The 25,678-nt window shown below is 34.2% G+C and overlaps 1 protein-coding gene across 2 annotated transcripts in view; it reads right to left on the reverse strand.

Moving 5' to 3' along the window:
• Positions 1-2,215: 2,215 nt before the first annotated feature.
• Positions 2,216-25,678, reverse strand: part of LOC145252442 (sec1 family domain-containing protein 2-like) — a 90,555-nt gene continuing 67,092 nt past the window's right edge. For both annotated transcript variants that reach the window (XM_080111845.1, XM_080111844.1), the window contains 6 exons: positions 23,345-23,408; positions 20,469-20,571; positions 20,145-20,300; positions 17,571-17,703; positions 14,753-14,947; positions 2,216-2,769 (listed from right to left, as the gene is read on the reverse strand). In XM_080111845.1, the coding sequence (XP_079967971.1) occupies positions 14,861-14,947; positions 17,571-17,703; positions 20,145-20,300; positions 20,469-20,571; positions 23,345-23,408 (543 nt within the window). In that variant the 3' untranslated portion in view covers positions 2,216-2,769; positions 14,753-14,860. The remainder of the gene's footprint in view (positions 2,770-14,752; positions 14,948-17,570; positions 17,704-20,144; positions 20,301-20,468; positions 20,572-23,344; positions 23,409-25,678) is intronic.

Genomic DNA, 25,678 nt, shown 5'->3' on the forward strand with positions numbered 1-25,678 from the left:
TGTCTTCAAGTCCAACATAAACAAATTCCTGATAAACCACCCCCTTAAATAAGACACTTTATCAAACCTCCAATACTAACGATTACTACGATACTATCCCATTGATTATTGTAGACGCAATAACCCTTATCCCCAAGTGGCTTCCGGGCCTTGATAAGTGGTGACCCCCCCCCCATGTAAAAAAAAACAAAAACATGAGCGTTCAGTTTGCACTTCAATCTTGGTAGAAATGATCCCGTACCAGCTAGAAACACAATCTTGTTATGAGTTACCAACTTCAGAGCTTCTGGATCTGCATTGAAATGATCCGCCGAGTTATAGACAACTTTCACGAAGGCCTTCAACAGTGTGTGGATAATAATGGATTCCATGTGATTTAATTTTGAAAACCTAATAAAACAGAATGATATTATACGTACTTTTCGAAAATGAAACACTTTTTTGTTTATTTGCTTTTTAATAAATCTACAATTGTGTAACTTCATTTTGCCTGACCCTGTAAATATATAGATATACTAGCATGGGTGCCCGGCGTTGCCCAGGTATTTGGAGGTGTATGCTGAGGAAAAAAGCAAAACAAAACAGTCAATTTTTTAACTTTGACCCCTATTATGACCCCTAAGCATTTATTGTTTTGGGCTCAAATCAAGTTATTAAGTTAGATCCATGTCCAAGGAACCTATATCTAAAATTTCAATTGTTTATACCCAAAATTGTCGGAGGAGTTTGGTAGAGTTCTCAAAGATCAAATCGTTGAACTTTGACCCCTTAACAGCCAAATTTCTGGCCGAAAACCGATCACATAAATTTTCCCAAATCTCAGTACCCTGTATATTAAATTTCGAGTCTGTAGATTAAAAATTGAGTTATTGCGTAGGGAAATGCACACACAGACAGACACACAGACACGTTCACTTTTATATATCTATATAATAAAAACAACAACGATGATCACAACAAAATTTCAAATAATTAAACCATTTTTAAAAAAGACAAAAATCTTCTCTAATTAAGCTGATTTTTTTTTTTTATAATTTAAAAAAAAATATGGCAATCAACATTCCATGCACTAAACAAATACATTGAATATTATTATACAATAAACAAATTCATTGAATATTATCATACAATAAACAAATTCATTGAATATTATTATACAATAAACAAATTCATTGAATATTATTATACAATAAACAAATTCATTGAATATTATTATACAATAAACAAATTCATTGAATATTATTATACAATAAACAAATTCATTGAATATTATCATACAATAAACAAATTCATTGAATATTATCATACAATAAACAAATTCATTGAATATTATCATACAATAAACAAATTCATTGAATATTATCATACAATAAACAAATTCATTGAATATTATTATACAATAAACAAATACATTGAATATTATCATACAATAAACAAATACATTGAATATTATCATACAATAAACAAATTCATTGAATATTATTATACAATAAACAAATTCATTGAATATTATTATACAATAAACAAATTCATTGAATATTATTATACAATAAACAAATTCATTGAATATTATTATACAATAAACAAATTCATTGAATATTATTATACAATAAACAAATTCATTGAATATTATTATACAATAAACAAATTCATTGAATATTATTATACAATAAACAAATTCATTGAATATTATCATACAATAAACAAATTCATTGAATATTATCATACAATAAACAAATTCATTGAATATTATTATACAATAAACAAATTCATTGAATATTATTATACAATAAACAAATTCATTGAATATTATCATACAATAAACAAATTCATTGAATATTATCATACAATAAACAAATTCATTGAATATTATTATACAATAAACAAATTCATTGAATATTATCATACAATAAACAAATTCATTGAATATTATCATACAATAAACAAATTCATTGAATATTATTATACAATAAACAAATTCATTGAATATTATTATACAATAAACAAATTCATTGAATATTATTATACAATAAACAAATTCATTGAATATTATTATACAATAAACAAATTCATTGAATATTATTATACAATAAACAAATTCATTGAATATTATTATACAATAAACAAATTCATTGAATATTATTATACAATAAACAAATAAGTTGTTTTTTTAGTGGGGGTGAGAAGGTAAAAAATAAAATGAGAAATACAAAGATTCAGAATTTACAATTTTTTTTATTTACAGTAAAAAAAAAAAAATGGACATAATTTCAAAATGGTTGTTATTCTTGATTTTTAATTTGAAATTTGAATTTTTTCCCAAAATACAAAGCATATTACAAAAATTCAATTCAACTTCAAGAATCCTTTCCGTGTTTGGTTCATTCTTGAAACAAGTTCTTTTCAACCAATCAATGGAATTCTTGAAATCATCAGCAAAAGAACTGAGTAAATATTGCTCGACTGAAGACTCAGCTTAAAATCATAAAAGATTTCGTTTCTTTTTTAACTTGAATATCAAAATGCAAAATAGAAAATATTTTGGATTTAAACGTTGATTCAAACTTTTTCGCTTTGAGATAATGGCTCTGGCAGTTATCCATGAAAGGCTTAATGTCATGAATAGAGGTTCCTTGAAGAAATATCAATTCTTTTTTATTCCAGGGCGCATATGAACCAAAATATCCGACTCTTCATTTGCCATAAAATAATGATGCAGAGTAGACGACTTGAAGGTCACAGTGTCAGATAAAAAATTATTTTATTTTTCTAAAAAAAAAAAAAAAAAATTTTTTAATTTTATTTTTCTTAAAAAAAAGGGAAAAAAAATTAATAAATATTTCATAAAGTAAATACTTTTTTTATAATATCAAAACAAATTCAAAAACAAAATTTCATTGATTTCATACAAAAAAAAACCAAGCTAAATGTAAATTTTCCATCTGACACTGTTTGCTGCCGACTTTGAGTCACCTATTCTTCTGCATTACCAATAATGAAAAACGTGAATGTCAACAAAGTTTTGATGTGGCCGTGAGAAATTCAAAGGCGATTTTGAAGTGCAACATACAAATTCGATAAAAAGATTTTGCGCGAACCAATTTATACGTTGAAATAAAAAATGAACGTTTGACAATGTCGAAAAAAATTTATATTTTATTTTCGTAGTTGTTCATTTTTTGTCAAGAAATTGTTTTTTCATAAAGAGCGGAAATATTAAAATGTAAATTTTTATGACATGAGCAGCAATAACCCTAACCCGACTATTTTCTCTTGTGGATTAATACCCCCTTGCTGACTAATGCGGCCACGCACTGACCAGGGTCGTATTAATCCTATATGTTCCTTAAGGAACTAATTACCCCGATTAGAAACTAGCCAGCAGCTAGCAGAGGAGCTCAGACCACCAAAAAAGACAGACTTCTCTCCTCCCACTTTCTGTCGACTGAATCCCCGCAGGCTGCGACTATTTCACTGAAGACCTCCACTGGACAACCTGCAGACACAGACTTCTGGGGATACAGACAAAATTTCTGCTTCTCGACATGAGAACATTCTAGAACTTTCTATTCCTTTTCTTTCTTTCACTTTTGGACACAGTCCTTCTTCTTTCGAAATAAACCTTTCGTTGTTTTGTTCTAAAAAAGAGTTGGTGGATTATTCTATGCTTTTGTATTCCTATTCAATTTGCCTCCCCATGAGGGCAGAGTTAGACACCAAGTTCGTTTTTTAATGTGGGTAAAGGAATAAAAAATTAAAATTGTCTCAGTCATGAAGGATTTCTCATCCACTAGCCGAGAACAAAAAAATCAAAGTGTAGTATCAGAACAGATACTACACTTTGATCTTGGCCCGAAGTCCAAGAAACTTTTGTGTTGCCTATTAATCTTAAAAACTCTAAATTCTTCAAAATTCCCTACAATTCTGAAATTCACAAATCAATATTAAATTGTTGCCACTTGAAAATTATTTTTTTAAAAAAATGTCTAACATTTCAAAATCTATACGTGAATATCTCGACCATGAAGGGGTTCATAATACTGTGACACACTTGGACGCTTTAATGTGTGCAAGCGTTCAATCCCTTAAATACTTCAAATTTAAAAATAAAAATAATACTACAAAGGTGAATCGATGCCGCTGTTCAGTCTCGAGAGACAATGGATACCCTCTGTAAAGGTCGCTGCATGAGTAATTGTGAGGCAAGAGTTGCGCAATCTTTAACCATACGTCTCCTGAATCAGCACTGCTTGAGTTAAGTGGCAAGAAGTGCTAGACGACTAGAAACAATACCGAGATAAGCAGAGAGCACATACAGCACCTGGAATTCCCAAATGGTCACCCATTTTAGTACTGACCAGGTTCAACGTTGCTTAACTTTGGTGAAGTAACGGGAATTGGTGTATTAACGTGATAATGCAATATTAAATATAAAGAAAAAACATGCTTGAATTTATGTGCTGAGAATAGAAAAAAATGTTCATTTTGTCGTATTTTCTTTCAAAATGATTCTATTTTTTTTTTTTAATTAACAAAACGTAGAATAAGTTTGTCTTTTTTTAAAACAAAAACTTTTGCCTATTCTCAACAGCACAAAATCTTCATATTTTTTTATTACAAATATTTTCAATGCTTCCTCCATTTTCCTAACATTAAACAGAAATTTCCACAAATTTCCATTTGCAGAACATGTTAACATAAGATAGCTTCCCTGAGAGCTACAACATGGTCATCTTCAAATCCAATATCAACAAATACATGTTCAAATTTTGTCCACTCCAGCCATCATTTTCAATCCTCTTATAATATTCGTTATCATTTAGCTGACAATCCCTCTCATTAACCTTTATCCTCAAATAGCTTTTAGCCTTGATAAGTGGCAACATTAATATTAAAAAAAAATCCTCTTATAAGGTTCTTCATCATTCAACTGACAATCCATCCCATTAACCTTTATCCTTAAGTGGCTTTTAGCCTTGATAAGTGACGATTCATTAAAATATTTTTTTTAAAAACATTTTCGCTTATCGCACTGTAAATATGGAATCTCATCAACTTAAATGAGCAGTAAAACTTATTCTAAAAAGATATGAATGGCTTAATGGATATCAAGTTAGACTATGTGATTAGTAAATTCTGTCAGTTCTGTTAAATTCACTCATATTTCAGAAAAGGCATGAACTCACACTTTGTTCCTACAAAATATAAAACAGCAGTGAACATCCGTTTACAATTACGTGCCTCCTATTTTTGTTAATGTTATGGTTTGAGTGGGGTATATCATTAAATAAAAGACAAATTTAGTCCACAGGGCTGGATATAAACAAAGAATACCACAAAGTGAAAAATGAGACTCGTACAGGATTTAAACTTGTGCCTCCAAAGAGGAAACACCTAACATGTATGCCAACGACATTCAACCTATGCAGGTTGAACTGCCTTCCTACAAAGGAGGAATTGTGAAGGGAATATTAGATTCACAAGTAATTCACAGTCACATGTATATTCCGGTCAGGAGAGATATGATGTTAGGTTTTTGCAGTTCTAGTGCAGAGGTCCTCCTACATACAGCTTGTGGTATTCCCAAATAATCACCCATCTGATACTGGCCAGGCTCAACATTGCTTAACTTTGGTGATCTAATAAAAACTGGTGTGTTAACATGATTAGAACAGATATGGGCATTGTCTCAGACTACTTGATAAACGAACTGAAACAGTAAACAATTTGTACAATTTTAGTTTTCTTTTTCGATTTGTTAAGATGATACTCGTGTCAGGTGATATCTCTTCTGAGGCACAGGTTTGAATTTTGAATGATTTTCATTTATCACTTTGTTTATTCCCAGTCCTGTGGATTAAATCAATCGTCTATTTAATGATATTACCCATACAAACATTAGCATTAACAAAAAAATAAAAATGTCATAATGTCAAAAATAAATCCAAATATAAAATTATTTGAACATAACGTAAGTTTAACATAAAATTATTTGCAAAACATTCAAATATTTTTAAGAGTTCATATTAAATGGATTGATCTGTTGTAAAAATTTTTTTTTTTTTAATTTTTTAGTAAAACTTTAAAACTGATTTCATTATTTCGGGATTTTTGTGATGAGACTGGATTATTTGGACAACTCAAACTACTATTCCCATCAGCATCATCATCACCACCACCATCACCAACATCTGTTTAATGTCCGTTTTAAATGCTGACATATGTTAGACAGCTTTAAGAAATTGACTTCCAAACTAACGCATCTCTGATCAGGTCTTTATCCCTCTTTCTCTCAAGTCCATCCTTAACATTTCCATGTTTTCCTTAACCTTTTGCTCTGAATTGACTCTGCTACCTCAACTGTTCTACATCTAATTTTTTTTTTTTTTTTTTTTTTTTTTTTTTTACACAGTGATCACCGCTTATCAAGGCCCGGAAGCCACTCAGGGATAAGGGTTATTGCAAGTATATTACGTTAGTGTGGAGATTTGATGAAGTGTTTACTTAAGGAGGCGGTTCATTAGGAATTTGTTAACGTTGGACTTGAAGACATCCAAGTTGTAGTCCAGTGGGAAGCAGGCAGACGGAACAGAGTTCCACAGGCGTGCACTTCTAAGAAAGAAGCTTTGTTCATGGAATCTAATTCATGCTTTCAATGTGGCCATACCACCAAAGGATTTTTATCTTCAGCCGCCAAAATCAACAGAGATTAGACCATTCCTGTAATGATCTGGTCCCTCTTGATTTCACGGCAGGAGTTTAGTTCTGTGCAATTCTAAGAGGTCCACATTCTCAGGCTTTGCCTTCTTTCTTTGAGAAGGGGTTCATTTATTGTTAATCGACTGAGGCACCCTTACTGGGGAATGCAGACAGGGCTGCCCAGACACTTTTTGCAAGTCAGAGTGCCCCTCCTCTTGAGCACTGATTTCTCAATCCCACTTTCCAACCCTGGTGTCGAAGTTCTTGCAGCGGAAGACAAAAATCCTTTTACTGTCCAGATTTTAATCTTCCTCTGAGGTCATCAGATTTAAGCCTATCTTTAAGGCTGACGTACACATCCATCATAACATTTTACGCCATGCAACACATGTCCTCAACCCTCACTGGCCAGATTTCACTTCCATATATCATCGCACATATCATATTAGCGTATTCATATTAGATTTTCACGTTTTGACATGGCGTAACGGATATAGGCGCTAAGTTAATCAGTTCTAAGTGGCACTCTTCTGGAGGATGACGGTTCAATCCTCGTACAAGTGATACTAAGAATAATCAAGAATTATTTAAGCCATGGCTGACAGGACGAGGGCAATCTACCACCATAAATAAAGGATTCAGTTTGAAATTTTGTACAAATTCCTGAGTTCAACAAGATGCACTTGTAGAAGGTTGAATGTTAAATCAGCAGTCGAAACGTTACGAGAATACCATTTAAGATGAGAACAGTAATCCAAAGAACCCAAATTATTTTTGTTTCTTTAAAAAAACGTGCAATTTTCATTTTTCTTAATAAAAAGATTCATTTCATAAAGTTTGAATTTGAAGAATTTAGAAATAAAAAAAAAAGTAAAAAGCTATTATCTTGAACGTTATTTTCATAACATTTTGGCCGATGTAACCTCTGACCTTCTTCAGGTGTATCATGGCGAACTTGGGAATCATGTTCTTGTTCCGTCAGCCATGATTGGGTAGAAATTGTAATTCACAATTGTATTTTGAATATATTATTTTAATTGGAATTCATTGAGATGAATATTATTTTTTAAATTTTATTTATTGCGGACTATTATCCTCATCTTTTCTTAGTTGTTTCACAACGTTTCGACCAACTATTCCTCTGGCCTTCATCAGGTGGTAACCGTGACAGATAAAAACTCTGAATCTCCTGACTGCAATCACTGCCTTCCACAGTTGTCGTCTCACCACGTTTTTGGCCAAGTAAGCCTCTGGCCGGCTTTGGGTAGGATTGAAACCACTATCTTCAAACAATTCTCACCTGGAATCGTAAAGATTCAACATCTCTATCAACTGTGCCATGGGCCCCGAAGGGTGATCCAGGCTGAATTTTTTAGTCTTATGAATTCATGTTTATTTATTATCTGATAATCGGGTCCGTACCGAATTTATTTTGAATGTCGCCCACACTGAGGATTGAACCTTCAACATCCAAAAGAGTGTATATTTGCAGGTGACACTAAAAATATAATTGCAGATTAACTTAAGACTTCTACCCTAACTGACAATGTGGATTAAATAAAGAGTTCCATCCGAAAAAAAAGTATCTGGCCTTCGAGTTGAATATAGGTTATTAGCTTTGCAGTTAACATTAATCGAGGTTCCAACCTCAACAATCAGTCCGGCGGAAATTAGGCCATTTCGGTGACCTTTTTGCTGTCAAACTTCTGCAAAAAGTTGTGTAGCCCTAGAAGGTCCACCCTCCCAGGCCTTGCCTCTCGGCTTCCGGGAGGAGCAAGTTTATCACTTGTTGCCTGAAGTGCTCTCACCAGGGAATGCCAACGGGGCTATACAGACATATTTTTGCAGGGCCAAAGTACTCCGCTCGGAGCACTAACTCATTTTCTCACTTTTCGACCTTGTGTCACATCCTCACACAGTGGGAGAGAGGTAAATATCGGCCTTCAGGCTGAGATCCCTGTGTAGTATCTGTTCTGATGCTACACTTAAGTTACTTTGTCTTTAGTCAATGTAGAAGAAACCCTTCTATACTAAGGCAATTTGTATTGTTGCCTGTTGCCAGAGTGCCCCTTTTGGGGAGCTGGTTTTCCCCCCACATTAAAAATGACCTGTGTCACATACTACTCGTGGGGAAGCAATTAAACGTTTTCTCAAATTCAACAGAAAGATTACAGAGTTCGACAAGGTACATCTAAAAAAAAAGCCAGACGTTACATCGATCAAAACGTTGCGAAAACGACATTCAAGATGTGAAAACATTGGACGAAATAATCTTCATCTCAAAAATTCAAAAACATAAAAGAAAATGGTTAACAATAAATAAAAAATACTAATTAGTTCTGTTGGTCTGTGAAAGGAACAGATTTAGCATTACACTGTACATGACATCACTCAAATTTAATTCCTAAACAATAAAACATTTTTTTTTCAAATATACTTTGTCTCAGAATAACATTTTAAAAAAATTGTTCATATATAATATATATTATTGTTGTGACGTAGCGTGGTATCATATGACTTTCGGTCACCGGAGACATAAAATAAGGTGCGCAGAGCATGCGAGAGAGTTTGTATTCCATTAACATAAACTTGTAGTTAACGCCTAATAAATTGTAAATACGTCTTTTGTTTCACGACTTAATAAAGTAGTTATTTACATTTTCTCTATTTTATCATCTTTTTTATGTTATTTAACAAATTATTTTATTATTTTACAAATCATTAACCATCTTAATAAGAACACAGAAAATAATTTTGGGTTATTTCAATGCATCGAAAACCAAACTTCTCTCCTTTCGTCATAATCACTCTTATCCCCCCCCTCGCTCCAATTGAAATGAACAGCTCTCATCTTGAGGAAGCTCCTCGTCTTGACAAGCTTCTGGGATCGACCTTCATTCCTGATCTGAAATGGAACATCAAATTTGTTGCCAATATCACTGGAAAAATGGTTGGATCACTCTGCAGCTCCAGCAGGTATCCCACTTCCAACACAGTTCTCTATTTATATAAGAGCCAGGTAAGTCCTACAAGTGAGTACTGTTCCCACATCTGAGTAGAAGCTGCTGGGCACACCCTACCCAGCCTGATAGAATTCAAAACCAGCTTCAAAACCTAGTAGGTGATGCCCTTTTCTCTTCTCTGCAACCGTTTTCCATTTAAGAGACATTGTGAGATTGTCTCTACTTTATCGTTATTTTCATGGCAAGTGCTCAACTGAACTCCAATCTATGGTCCTCCTTGCCAAACTTTCACAAAAAACACTTGACTAGCTACAACCACTATAAACAATTTCCCCCACTCTCTATCTGTGCCTAAATGTAAACGCAGATTCCATGAACAAAGCTTTTTTCTTAGAACTGCTCACCTGTGAAACACTGTTCCACTGGTCTGCTTCTCGGCTGAATACAACGTAGTAGCCTTCAAACTTAATGTAACCATCCCCATAAATAATCAAATTCTACCCAATTAACATCATTAACGATTATTAATATCCTCAAATGGCTATCAGGCCTTGATAAGTGGTGCCTACCAAGTAAAAAGCAATTATAACTTAATGTGCAAATTCAGTTATAAATAAATAAAAAATAAAAATAATAATAAATATTAACAAAAAAAAACTACATTATTAAATTTAAAGAATAATAATAATAAAAATTTTTAAACAAATAAAATTAATTTTCAATTTCTGCAAAACTGACAACCCCAGTATGCATGTTTGAATTAAAGTCAAACATATATCTGATGAAGGACAATTTTCTCGAAATATCATACAACATGGAAATTCCATCTGACCACACTGATGCAAGTAAGAACACAATGTCAGTACAAAAGCTGAATCTGCATAGCTTATTCCATCATTATTATATGTTTCATTTGCTTGAGTGTGCATTTATCCGTTACACCTCTGCATTGTTTCGCCTTTTATAAATTTTATTTATATACACACTAAACAATGCTTCAAGCAAACTACATTTATAACAAATACCAAGCCGTGAGCAAAATGATGTCAGGGTAAGGAAAAAAAAAAAGACTATAAAAAGGAGAAAGAGCACATTCGAGAAAACGATCACATTCAAGATCATGTGAGAGATGTTACAGCCATAATGAGAAGTCACGCATGGTGGGAGATAGAGGAAATAAATGCTGTTGTACAACGGCAAAAAAAAAGTCAGTTGAAGTTTTTTCCTATTGTTTGTCTAATTTGTGACTGAGGCTACAGTGTGTTGGTTCCCTTACGTCACACATTAACCTCTGATTTATATCTTACACAAAACACTTGCTATTTTTCTAACTTGAGAAATTAGAAGTGTAAAAATTATTTGGTTGCATGGCAGCAAAACATGGACGCCAAACATTTCTGATATATAATGGCTCCAGCGTAATGACCATGCAATGATCGTGTGGATGTACGACTGCAAATCAGACAAAAGAATCCTTTCAACCATGTTCTAACAAAAACTTAATATTTGTGGAATTTGGACTGTCTTATGCGTTTAGTGTCTCAAGTAGTATGACCATGTACAGCGTGCAACCTCCTGCATCAACTTCGTAATACGTCTGGATATCGCAGACACTAGGGAGTGTGGAAGACCAAGAAAGATCTGGCTTGAGTGTGTGTAAGAAATAATTTGACTGCATGTAGTATTGATTGATATCAATCAATACTTTGGATCGGACTGCATGGAGAATAGGTGTGAGATGTTCCCTGGTATTGCCCACCATGGATATCGAGACACTCACATCACCTTAAATACCAAAACCTAATATTAAACTTTTAATATTTAAAATTATCTTGTGCAATTTTAAAAGTTAGACCCAAATAGCATTTAAGCTGAAGTATCAAACTTTGAGTCTGACTAGCCAATTCTCATTGTCAAACTATGTCAATGGTATAACAAAGTTATCTTGTACAATTTTAAAAGTTAGACCCAAATAGCATTTAAGCTGAGTCGTTGTTGACCCATGTTAATGGCATAAAGTTATTGTGTGCAATTTTAAAAGTTAGACCCAAATAGCATTTAAACTGAGTCATTGTTAACCCATGTTAATGGCATAAATTATTGTGTGTGATTTTAAAAGTTGGACCTAAATAGCATTTAAGCTGAGTTGTTGCTGACCCATGTTAATGGCATAAATTATTGTGTGCAATTTTAAAGTTAGACCTAAATAGCATTTAAGCTGAGTCGTTGTTGACTCACGTTAATGGCATAAAGTTATCATGTGCAATTTTAAAAGTTGGACCTAAATAGCATTTAAGCTGAGTCGTCGTTGAACCATGTTAATGGCATAAAGTTATTGTGTGCAATTTTAAAATTTAGACCCAAATAGCATTTAAGCTGAACCATGTTAATAACATGAAGTTATCTGGTGCGATTTTAAAAGTTGGATCTAAATAGCATTTAAGCTAACGTATCGGGTAGTTTGACTATATACAGCTTGCATAAACTCCATAATATGTCTGGATAACACAGGCACTTAGGAGTATAGTCGACCATGGCTAGAGTACATAAGTGATTTGATGCAATATGACTGATATCAACCATTTCAATCAGACAGCATGGAGAGCCAGTTTGGGACATTTGCAGCATGTTAAATACCAAAACTGGATGAAGAAGACAATAGTTGGGTTTTGATTTTTGTAGTTCATATTTTTTTTTACGTGTTAAAGTACTTAGCAGAATTTTTTGTTATTTTTATTTTAATCGAAAAAAATTGTTTTTTTTTTTTTCATTAAGATTTTTTTTTTAGTTAAACATTATCTATTTTGAGACATTTTTTCTTTTTTTTAATAATTGTGTTTTAAATCGAATGAATTTAATTAAAGCAGTGTTGACCAGTACAATGCAGGATTTAAAAAAACAAAAAAACTTTTATTTTTTTTTATAATCCAAATTTTCTTCTGTTTTTTTTTTTATCATTTGTTTTTCATCCTCCTACATGACAATAGTGAAACAAAGTCCCTTTTTTTTTATTTATTTTACTTTTGTTAGTTTGAAGAGATCAACGGACTCCTTCCTGGGGCTAACACTTGATTCTATTACAGTTTAAATTTATATCTGAGGGTTCTTTTAAGAAAAGACACTGTTTCCTTTATGGCTGCTATCTGTATTTCCTTACAGCTTGGTCTTCCAGGGATTGCTTCTAAGTATTTTTGAAGATTCTTTTTTATTAGGCCAGTTGCTTCTGTCACAACTGGTATAATGTTTATTTCTTTCAGAGACCATGTTGTTTTTAGATCATTTTTTAGGTCCTGATATTTTGTTATCTTTTCCCGTTCTGCTCTATTAAGACCAAAGTTGTTTGGAACTGTGACGTCGATAATGAGTGCAGTCCTTTCAGGTTTGTTCCATATTACTATATCTGGCTTGATGGCCTTGTCTTTTATGTATCTGCCTGCCTGTATGTCTTTGTCGTAGAACACTGTTACTTTTCCATTTGATGTTATCGGTGGTGGATCATGTTCCCAGATGTTCGACGACCTATCTAGTTGCATCTCTCCACAGATCTTCTAATGTAAGTATCTACATACTTTGTTGTGGCGAGCAGTGTAATGACCATCGGCTAGAAGGATCTTGCATCCAGACATTAGGTGGCTTGGGCTTTCAACAGCTGAGTGACAGAATCTGCATTGGTCTGTTTTTTGTAGACCGGGCATTTTCTTAAATCCATTTGTGAGCAAGCCTTGGTCTTGTGCAGCTATAATTAATCGTTCTTCACCAAATGGAAATTTGTCACTTTTAAGCCATTGCAGTGAAGCCTCCTTATCACTTTAATTCTGGTTCAGTTCTTCCATGAACCTGCCTGCTCTCTTATGTTGTTGCCATCCTTCTAGTCTTGTCTTCAGTAAGTACAGCCTGTCCATGCACTGATGTTTGTAAATGACTTTATGAAGGGCCAGCATTTTCCGAGTTTTTACGTCAAGGCTATTGATGCAGTTTTGTGGCCAATTGATTATGCCAAATCCATAAGAGACAACGGGTATTGCCAATTGATTGATGCCAGTGATTTTGTTTTTTGGTGATAATTCTGATGAGAGAATTTTTTTAAGTCGCTTGAAGTATTCTCCCTGCACTTTTTCTAATCCCTATGTTGTTTCGATGGTGATATTTTAAATGTTCAAGTCTCGAAAAGATCAAGCGGCAGCATCTGTTCAACCATTACCGCATAGAAGGTTAAAGAGGAAGAAAAAAAGAAATCCCTTAAGAAGGTGTTATATCACCAAAAACTTGGATTATAAAAAAATAAATATTTATTTCTTAAAATATACTGCATTGTACTGACTTTCAAAGTTTTAATAACGTTTACAAAGAGTGAAAAAAATTTTTAGTGTTAAAATATTTTAAGGCAAATATTTAATGAATTTGGATTTTTAATAAAAGAAAAATGTTATTCTCCACCATAATGAATTTGAAAATAAATATTTAGATTTAGTTTAGATTTGAAAAAGAAATGAACATTTTCATTGCCAAAGGATGGCAGTGAAGACACACCTGTAGTGTCTGTAAAATAACTCTCATCTCCAACAGCAGCTAACAACTGTGTCCGCCTCCTAGCTTGCTAAAGTGGCTCCGATATAAGCCAGAGTGGAAAGAACTGTGATTACTGATGTACAAATGGGTGAAATAGGGTTTTCAGTAGATAAAGCTGTCTGAGAATGTGTCTTATAGGAAGAAGGAAAATTCTGATCTCAAACCTTCACTGCTGTGCGAACATGCATGCTCACAATAATGGCTTAGAGAGTCAACGCTGAGAAAAAAATCTGGAGTCGCTAAGGCAGTTAAAGACAATGTTTACATAACTCCAGCGGCAACACGAGAATCATGTGTATCAGTGCTTGTTTTTTCAACAAACCATTCCAATGACGTGGAGAAAAAAGGTAACAGTTGCTTTCCATATTTACTTGATTAAACTATGTTCTGAACATAACTCCCAAAATTTTTGAGGATTACAGATGCCAATAAACAACTTTCGTAAAGGTATATTCACGTGTCATGCTAAACCTGTTCCATTATGAGGCCAACAGAAATGGGAATATTGAATTTACACTTGCTTTGCTGATTACAATCTGAACTTCAAGTTTTGCACAAAATCTGTCAATCATGTCTGAGAGAAAGAAAGAGAGGCGATGTATGTGTTGGGGATTGGGGTCAACATCCGGTTATATCCACGGATTATTTCTGTCTCCACTCAATATTGATGAGGCCAGGTCTCTTGGTTCCACAGCTCGAGTACTTCCAATCAAAACCTGTAAAAAAAAAAAAAAAAGAAAAAAAATCAACATATGCATATGAACACACGACATGCTCATCTTACAAAGACTGATAACAGATTATCGTGGCAAGGGAAACGGTGAATATAGTCGAAACATAGACAAAATGGCTTGACTTGGCGAAAGTTATTGATGTGGTCCAGAGCTATTTTGGAAATTAGCAAAAGTTATGTTTAATGCTACTAAGCCTAAGCTTCTTTTCTTTAACTTCTGATGCTACCAGATCAGGCTGTCTGAAGATATTGGCTTCCTGAGACGAAATGCACCTAACATTGATGCCTTTTTGTTTTTCAACTTCCATTTGCAAAACTTAATTATGTCCTGCAAAAACAAAAACAAAAATCCCTTTTTCTTCTTCCTATTTCCCCCCTTTCTCTATCTCTCCCACTTCCTGACTGGTTTCCTAACTTAAAATGTATCAAACATTAATACTGTAACCCTTTCCCCTCTTCCATTGCAAAACTCATTCAGGGAACAAAAATGTTAAAATCCACTACAAAACAACCAAACCAAACACTACAAACTAGCGATTGAAGATACAAAAAGCTTGAAATATAAAAAACCTTATACTAAATAATTGGATGCAACATGAATACGATTTCAAAAAATAATTGGATTCTGCATTCAATAACCATCAGTATTAAATGACCCGAAAAGGGTTGATATGCCATAAAACAAAACAACCAAACCAAACTTTCTGTTAACTAAAAAAGCTTTCTCAACCACTGATTAACATTCACAGGCCACATGAATTGGAACAAATACATTGAAGACATTGCCAAGGCTGCTGCAAAGAAAGTGGGCTCCCGCTACCATGCTAGAAAATTACTCGTACCAGAGATTATTCTATATCTTTACAAAGCTTGGACCTCTATTATTCCTAATATTCCTAAATGACCTCCTTGACAAAATTGTCTGGGAGATGGGTATATATGCTGATGAAACCCAGCTCTATCACAGACACGACAGAAAAGCAAATGAACACATAACTAAAGAAATGGCAGAAACACTAGAGGACAACCTCAAATCTGTAGTGGAATGGGGACAAAAATGGATAGTCACATTCAATGTTGCCAAGACTAAACTTGTTTCCTTCAATAATTACAAGAAACCTTCTCTACCACCAATAGTAATGGCCAATGACTTTATCTGAAAGTACATCTTTCAAACTCCTTGGCCTAATGTTCACAGGAAACATGACTTGGAACAATTATATTGAGAGTATTGCCAGGACCGCTACAAAGAGGGTAGGTTCTCTCTACTGTGCTAGAAAGCTACTAACGTCCGAAAGTATCTTGTACGTCTATAAGGCAACCATTCGCCCATATATGGAGCATTGTTGTCATATTTGGGCTGGTGCATCTGCTACTAGTCTCTCGCTTCTAGACAAGGTTCAAAAGAGAGTCACCAATCTGATAGGTCCTGAACTGTCATCTAAGCTTCAACCTCTGTCCCATCGACGTAATGTTGCATCCCTCTGCCTGTTCTACAAATACTTTAATGGTGATGCTCTGTCGAACTGCAAGCACTTGTACCCCTCGACGTAAATACCCCCGATAAACCTGACAAGCAGCTAAATCCCACCCCTTCACAGTAGAGATCCCTAGATGTAAGAGAGCCTCATACTCCAGTAGTTCCAACGATCGCTTACAAGTATTTATATACGCCCTAGATAATAATATCTAGGACTTGGGAAAGCGTGTCGTATCTAGATTTATTTACATCGACTTTTACAAAATTATTGCTATTTTGGCTTCCCGCGTGTTGATTGGGTTTTTTCGTATAAAAAGCGAAACTAATTCAAACGGAGGTGTTCTCGGCATCATGCTGGGAAACGTCCAGAAGTAATCAGCTTTGATCAATCTTGTATATCAGACAATTGCTATTCAATCTGAATAATTGGGAGCTGGTTTCCCCCTCCCCAACATCTGTTGGGGAAAAAAAACAGTCAAATTTGGGCAAACAAACCCAAACACTGCCTCTTAGCAAAAGTTAACTGCGTGACCTCTAGTTGACCTTCTTAATTAGGTCAAATTGGAGCAGCAGAATTAACTTTTATTGCGGACACCTGTTTTTAATAGTTAAATAAATAAATTCAAACGTGTCTGTGTTGTATGTTGCGGTGGTCCAATGGTTAATGTCACACGTTTTTTTTTTTTCACACTTTAATTTTCAACTTTGCCTCAAGGGTTCGGGTTCGATCCTCATACTCACCTACCAAAACTTTTTTTTTTAAAAATGCAAATGAAAAGAGCCATCACTTTCTCGCCCTTGTGTTCACACATCCATCATCCCCAGCACGCATTTTACTTCTGTTCTCGATCACATGTTTTTTCCTTTCCTTTTATTGTGATGCAAGCTGTTGCACACTTACTAATTTGCATATGTGCTAAAACGATGGCTGCTGTTAATATTTTCACCAATCAGCTATCCTACAGCTGCTGCTAATTTTTCAATACATGCTATGTTACAAATGTCCAACACATTAAAATACAACAACAGGAGAAGAAAGATGGAAATGGAGGAAAGAGTGGAAAAGAAAGAGAGAGAAAGAAGGAATTTAAAAAATGATAGACAGAATACAGAGACAAATTATTACCCTTGAATCTGCTCGAACAGCTGCAAGGGTTTCTTTGATTTGTTTTACTTCTGTCGACGTGATTCCTCCAATGACAAAAATGATTATTAATGGATTGTCGCTCGGACGCGGCTTGGCAACATTCATAAAAAGACTGCAAAAAAAAAAAAAAAGAAGAAATGAAAAAATTTCAGTTTTTATAATTTTTCTTTCAGATGAAAAAAAAAAAAAATTCCAAAACTATTTACAAATAAATCTCTGCAGATGTTCGTCACACAATAACTTAACGAAATATAAAATTTATGAATGAGTTTGATTTTTAATGACGATTCCATTTAGTTTTACAACTTGTTTTTGTGGATATTTTAAATATTATTCATAAGTGATTTTGTTTGATTTTTGTAAGCAATTTCCATTTTTTTCGGATGTTTAAAGTATCATTCATGCTGTTTGCTAATCTATTATATGAAGGGCAGTTGTCTGTTTAAACGTATGTCTTGCAAAAACTTTCGACAGAGGAGAAAAATTTTCACAAGATCAGTATCATTTTGAAGCTTGACCTTTCGGATGACAAATATTGAAAAATTGGCCCAAAACATTAATTCCTTCACCCTCAACTTTTCTACAGGGTGGAGACACTTTTTTCGCCAATATTTTCAAAAGTCATCATCTCTTTTTGAGTGTCTAGCCTTAATTTAAATCTACATCATCACTTCTGGTTTGGCGATGGGCGCAACAGCTAACACGTCACTTTTTTTTTCACATTCTTTTTTTCCTCCTTCGCAGTACGGGTTCGAGCCTGCCTGCCTACTACGACTTTTTTTTTTTTTTTTTTTTTTATTTTTGCGCTTGGAATTTTCCCATTTTTTTTTTTTTTGCGCTTGGAATTTTCCCATTTTTTTTTTTTTTTTTGCGCTTGGAATTTTCCCATTTTTTTTTGCGCTTGGAATTTTCCCATTTTTTTTTGCGCTTGGAATTTTCCCATTTTTTTTTTTATTTTTGCGCTTGGAATTTTCCCATTTTTTTTTTTTTTTTACGCTTGGAATTTTCCCATTTTTTTTTTTTTTGCGCTTGGAATTTTCCCATTTTTTTTTTTTTTTTTGCGCTTGGAATTTTCCCATTTTTTTTTTGCGCTTGGAATTTTCCCATTTTTCTTTTTTTTTTTGCGCTTGGAATTTTCCCATTTTTTTTTTTTTGTGCTTGGAATTTTCCCATTTTTTTTTTTTTTGCGCTTGGAATTTTCCCATTTTTTTTTTTTTTGCGCTTGGAATTTTCCCATTTTTTTTTTTTTTTTTGCACTTGGAATTTTCCCATTTTTTTTTGCGCTTGGAATTTTCCCATTTTTTTTTTTTTTGTGCTTGGAATTTTCCCATTTTTTTTTTTTTTTTGCGCTTGGAATTTTCCCATTTTTTTTTTGCGCTTGGAATTTTCCCATTTTTTTTTTTTTGCGCTTGGAATTTTCCCATTTTTTTTTTTGTGCTTGGAATTTTCCCATTTTTTTTTTTGCGCTTGGAATTTTCCCATTTTTTTTTTTTTGCGCTTGGAATTTTCCCATTTTTTTTTTTTTTGCGCTTGAAATTTTCCCATTTTTTTTTTTTGCGCTTGAAAATTTCCCATTTTCTTTTTTGCGCTTGGAATTTCCCCATTTTCCCATTTTTTGCTCAATCAACACCTTTACACACACCTCCACTTTCTTTTCCGTCTTTGCGTCACAGGTTCGAGCCTGCCTACAACTTTTCTTTTTTTTTTTGTTCAATACACAAACATCCGGGCAATGGCAGGCACCCAGGCTAGTCTATAATATAAAGGGCAGCTGTCTTTCTTTTGTTTTCATTTTCTTATCATTTTGTTTTGCTTGGGGATGGAACATCCTACTGGATACCAGATAGTCACTCACAATTTCAGTCACTCCAATCAAGAGATTTTTTTTAAGAATCCAAGCCTCCCTTTACGTACAAGTGTTTGTATTTCTCTTGCACTTGGTTCACCAGGTATATTTGACAGAGTTTTTGAAATTCTTTTTCATAAGTTCGGTTTCTCCTATAATTGTTGTATGTGCACGCATTTGTATGTCCAGTTAAAACTCAAAAACCACAAAATGAATACCCACAAAGTTGGAATTTTCTTTATCAGCATCGCCTCCGATGAAAAATATTTTAAATTTAATAAGGATTATTAACTTTTTTAACCTAAAACTAGTTTGATTTCATCAGGAGTAAGGGGCTAGATTATGTACTGATTAAATGGAATAAACTTGGATTTTTTAACCAAGGAATTAATTTCCATATGCTTACTTATTCCTCAAGGAATCTAGAAAACATGTGTATGTGGGGTTTTTTTTGTTTTTTTTCTAGAGAGAGGAATGGGCTGGGTAGCAAAAGGAAAGTTGCAAACAGGGAAAGAGAAAAAAGAGAGTGATAAAATTTTCAATAGATGTATGTCATACTTTTGCCCTGGGCAACACTGGCTAGTATAAAGCAGTTAACAAAGTAAAGACAATAATTGGGAATTTTCATGTGTTTTTGATATTAATGATCACAACTAGGTTTTCGTCATGCAACAGTCGTTCACTTTTGAACCAGTTGTGTAACTCACCTAAAACCGGTTTTTAATAAATCCTTTAAACCTCCAGACTTGCATTCAATGTCCCCTAAATCAGGTTTTCCTGCCGCATAGATATGTTCAATCATCTGTTTTAAAATTGGTCTGTACATCGGGGGATTGTTTTGATCACCAGAACTCAACACCGAACTGTAAAAATAAAACAAATTTTTAAATAATTTTTTGTTTTCAATAACGAAAGTTCAAGTCAGCTTTTGTTTTTTTATATTAAACCAATTTGAAATTGATTCAAATTTTTTTCAGCCTTTATATGAGAAATATATTAGAGTATTGACAAATTAAAAGAGTTGGACATACCTAAAGAGCTTCAGGTCTTCCCGGGCATCTCCTATTGACCGCAGTTTTTCCCAGACGTCTTCAACTACGGCTAAAATTGCACTTTCTGTATGACAGTCCTTCACTAAAAAAAAAAAAAAAACACATTGTATAATATAAACTTAAAAATTACAATTTCAAAAGAGAAACTTTTTGAAAAACAATTTTATAATGAGGACATTTTTGAAATGTTAACGAAACTATAAAATAATTTTTGCATCATTATTAAATCATTTCTCTCTGATAAGTTCATAAGAATAGTGGTTGATGGGCAGAAATCAGAATCTCACAGAATTAATGCTGGAGTCCCTCGAGAGTCCATCCTGGGCCCAACTCTCTTACTAATCTACAATAATCTTCCAAATCACATTCTTACATCATTCATAGACATTTATGCTGATGACTCTACCATCTATGGCAACACATCAAAGGCTGTAAATGACCAAGTTCTCTCTGATTCTCTCTCTCCTCTGATCTCGATCACATGGTGCAATGGGGAAAGAGGTGGCTGGTTACTTTTAATGCATCTAAAAGCAAGCTCCTATCTTTACATCATCAATGCTCTGATTCCTATCTGGTATTAATTGAAATGAATGGCTCTTATTTTTGGGAGGCTCTATGTTTTGACAAGCTTCTGGGCTTGAACTTTTACTCCTGATCTGAAATGGAACACGTACATCAAATCTGTTGCCAAGGTCGCTGGAAAAATGATGGGATCCTTCTACTGCTCCAATAGATATCTCACTCCTGATGCAATTCTCTATCTATATAAAAGCCAGGTATGCCCAAGAATGGAGTACTGTTGCCACATCTGGGCAGGAGCTGCTAGAAAGAACTTATCCTGCCTTGACAGAGTTCAAAATAGACTTTGTAGCCTAATGGGAGATGCCCTTTTCTCTTCCCTGCAACCTCTTTCCCACAGAAGAGATGTTGCGAGCCTGTCTCTGCTTTTTCATTATTTTTCATAGCAAGTGCTCGACTGAGCTCCAATCTATGTTCCCCCTTCACCAAGCTTTCATAAAAAACACTCGTCTAGCTGAAACCACTGTCAATAATTCCCCCCACTCCTTATCTGTGCCTAAACCTAAATGTAGACTCCATGAACAAAGCTTCCTTAAAACTGCACACCTGTGGAACTCTTCCATTTGCCTGCTTTCCAGCTGACTACAATTTGGTCGTCTTCAAGTCCAACGTAAACAAATTTTTGATGAGCCGTCTCCTTAAATAATCCAATTTACCAAATTTCCACTGCTAACAATTACTATGATATTGTCCGATTAACTACTGTACACTCATTAATCCTTATCCTCAAGTGGCCTCCAAGCCTTGATAAGTGGTGACACTGCGTTAAAAAAAAAAAAAAAAAAAAAAAATCACATCTTCACCCACCAACTCAAAAAAATAAGCGGATTACCATCTGTTTGCATAACCTTCCAGAGGTCAACAGTGTTAAATGCAGAAATCAATGAAAGAGATTGTCCTTTGCTGGAAAGTTTTTTAATGTGGATAATATCCAGGTCCTCAAAAAGGGGTAATTTGGATAAAAAAATTTTTTTTAAAATTGCCTAGTGTAAAAGGATATCTCCTCCACTAACTGAGGACAGAAAAAAATGAAGTGCAGTCTCAAAACAGATGCTAAACTTCAGTAGGTCAGCTTATGGCCATTGCTACTCATGCCAACAAGGACTCCAAACTCAATATCGGACGCAGCTATGATTGTCTCCGTTTGCATTAAATAAGGAATCCCGATCAATCTCAGATTTGTATCTTTTCTTAATTCTATTTTTATGGAAATTGCTTCAAACAAGGCGTGAAGTCGCTTGATGTAAGAAGCTTAATAAAAACGAAAGATGATTAGCGCAAAGACAGGAGACGCCTATTAACTTTAGTTTTGAAAAGACCAAGGCTATAAGAGGAAAACGGTCAGCATGTAGAGAATTCCACAAGCAGTTCTTGGAAATCAGTTACCAAAATAGGAAGTTGTATTACAATGGTATGAAAACAGTGAATTGATGGAGACCACTAGACTAAAGAGTTAAACGAACTGAAACAAAGGAAGCAGACAATTGTGAAGAACATTTGCCATAATAATATTTGTAGAAAAGACTGAGACTAGCAACATCACGTCTGTGAGAGAGAAAGCAGAGAAAAAAAAGGGCGCCAATCAAATTACAGATACTTTTCTGCACCTTATCATGAACCCTCAAATGGTATACAGATTCACCAACTCAAATATGACAACAGTGCTCCATACATAATTTGATAGCAGATTTGTAGAGAAAGAAGCAGAAAGAGCAGTGGATCTAATACTGAACCAATATTATATTTTAAAACCTAATTAGTGTCTAATAGTGTTCGGACAAGTAATCAGAATTGGCAGCAGAAAAATTTTCCGATCCAAAAAACGATTCTTTTGCCTTTTTTTATTAATATTGTTTAAAGCAAAACCTTTCACTACTCGTAGTAACGCTGAAATAGTAAGTATTTATTGATTTCAAAATATCAGTAAAACGAAAATCAATAGATCACCCGACCCCCACAAGTGTTGCTTTTTCGTTTAAGAACATATCTGCACATTTAATATGTGTTTTTACGCCAATCATTAAATATTTATAAAGAATCGAAATCAGGAATTTAGTACAGAATTGGTAATTGCATCGGAATCTGGAAGAATATTGGAATCGTCCCATCACTAGTACCTGGAAACGCTACATAAAACAAAATTTGTATCAACCTTAGTCTTGTGCGGAAGAAAGGTGAAAATAACCTTTCAAACAAAAAAAAAAAAAAATGAAAAATTTCTATGACAAAAAGATCACAACGAAGTTCAAAATAGAAAATATCGACATTTTACTTACCAAGCGACTTCGTAACAGGAGGAAGATTGTTAAGTTCTGACATGATTTCTTTTGTAATTCCAGCCTAGAAAAAATATGAGAAATGTACCAATACACAGGAAAAATTAGTTGCAATATTTTTTGCATAATACTGTAATACTTATAATTTGGACGATTATATTTATAGCCAGGAGTGATAAGTACAAGCCAATCCGATACTAGAGGTGCTGAATAAAATATACTGAATCTTTTTTGAATTTTTGAATCATAGCTTTTTGTCTCAACATGTTGATCCAGACTGGATTAATACTACCAATCTTTACAAGGAATTTCGGAAAGGCGCATGGGGTTTGGTGGGTTTAGGCAGTTGTTGGATAGCGAAGAGATGGCCACACAGCCTTTTTCTTTCTTTGACCGACTGACTTTTTCTTTGTGACAAATTCAATTATTTACACAGACGCAGCTGGTAGCACAACACATAGCTCCTCTACATCTCATTCCCTATCACAGATGATTACGTTTCCAACCCGTTTCCCTGACCAGCAAGAACAACACGCATCACTTTTAGATCTGTTTCTGACCACAGTTCCCGACGATTGTGTTACGAATGCCCACAGCCCACTTGGGAACGCTGATCATGTATTGATAATGGTCGAAATCGCCCTAAACTCTAGGGTCAAAACTGAAGAGCCATTGCTCAAAACAATAAGATATTATAAAAAAGCTGACTGGGAAGCTATCAGGGATCTCATCAGAGACACCCTATGGCGAAATATCTTCTCACTTCCAGCTGAACAGTGTGCAAATGAGACCACTGAGTGGTTCAAAACTGCAATTGAAGCACATGTTCCCACGCGGAAATTTTATAGCAAGCCCCACTCTCCCCAATGGTTTACTTCTACATGTGCAGCTTCCATCATGCAAAGGCAGCATGCGTACCGCAGATTTAACCGACGTAAGTCCAGTCCAAACAGAAAGAAGAAGTATATAGAAGCTAGAAGTAACTGTAAGAAAGAAATAGCGACAGCTAAGAGAGAATTTACTGAAACCACCCAAAAACGCATCAAAGCACAAAAATTAGGAACCTGTGACTTCTGGAAAATCTACAACAGTGTAGTAAATAATGGGCAATCAACAATCCCCCCACTATCTAACAATCATGAGGTTGTTTGCTCAGCAACCGAGAAGGCTAACATGCTTGCCTGTCATATTTGGGCTGGTGCATTTGCTACTAGTCTCTCACTCCTGAACAAGGATCAACAGAGAGTCGTCAACCTGATAGATCCTGAACTGTCATCTAAGCTTCAGCCTCTGTCCCATCAACAAAATGTAGCATCCCTCTGCCTGTTCTACAAGTACTTTAACAGTGAATGCTCTGACGAACTGCAAGCACTTGTACCTCCTCGACGTAAATACCCCCGACAAACACGATAAGCAGCAAAATCCCACCCCTTCACAGTAGAGATCCATAGATGTAAGAGAGAGCCTTCTACTCCAGTAGTTTCTTCCCCAGAACTGCTAGACTTTAAAATTCCCTTCCGGGTTCTTGCTTCCCCAACTGTCCTGACATGCAGAAGTTCAAGTGTAACGTGAACCGACATCTTGATGCCCAACTCCCCACATAGTACCCCTGTAGCTTATATCTGATATCAAAGTGGCAATGTGCCTTGGTTGCGGTGAAAATGTAAAAAAAAAAAAAATTCAAAGCTTTTCTGACTGGATTAATGCTGCCAAACTCTGCTCGGAAAGACTATATAATAGAATAATTTTCTTTTCTCTACAATTGAATTAACTGGAATGGAAATAAATATATTTATATATATATATATATATATATATATATATATATATACATATATATATGAATTAATTTGTTAGTTCAATAATGAAAAACATTATATAGAAAAAAACGCTCTATGTAGCTAGGCATTTCAAAGCCTAATGTTTCTCATCAGAAGAGGAGAAGAGAGCTAGGTTACAGATATAGTGAAATGCGACATCTAGTTGAGGATACATTAGGATGGAAATGTAAAATGAAATACAGGGAAGATAAATGACGTATAACGCATAAAAGATGGAGGAAAATCATTTCTACATCATGCTATTTCCTGCAAATGAATTTGTATATATATCTATATTTTTATATATATATATCTATCTTATTTTGATATTTTGTTTTAAATTTATTTTTATATTATGCTCCACCTTCAAAGGTTGAGCTTCAAATACTCTGATAATGATGATACCTATACAAAGAATTTATCCATATTCTTTAAACTTATTTGATATATATATATATATATATATATATATATATATATATATATATATATATAGAGAGAGAGAGAGAGAGAG

The sequence above is a fragment of the Euprymna scolopes genome, chromosome 29 (assembly GCF_053919585.1).
Source record: "Euprymna scolopes isolate OS-2025 chromosome 29, ASM5391958v1, whole genome shotgun sequence".
NCBI classification, from domain to species: domain Eukaryota; kingdom Metazoa; phylum Mollusca; class Cephalopoda; order Sepiida; family Sepiolidae; genus Euprymna; species Euprymna scolopes.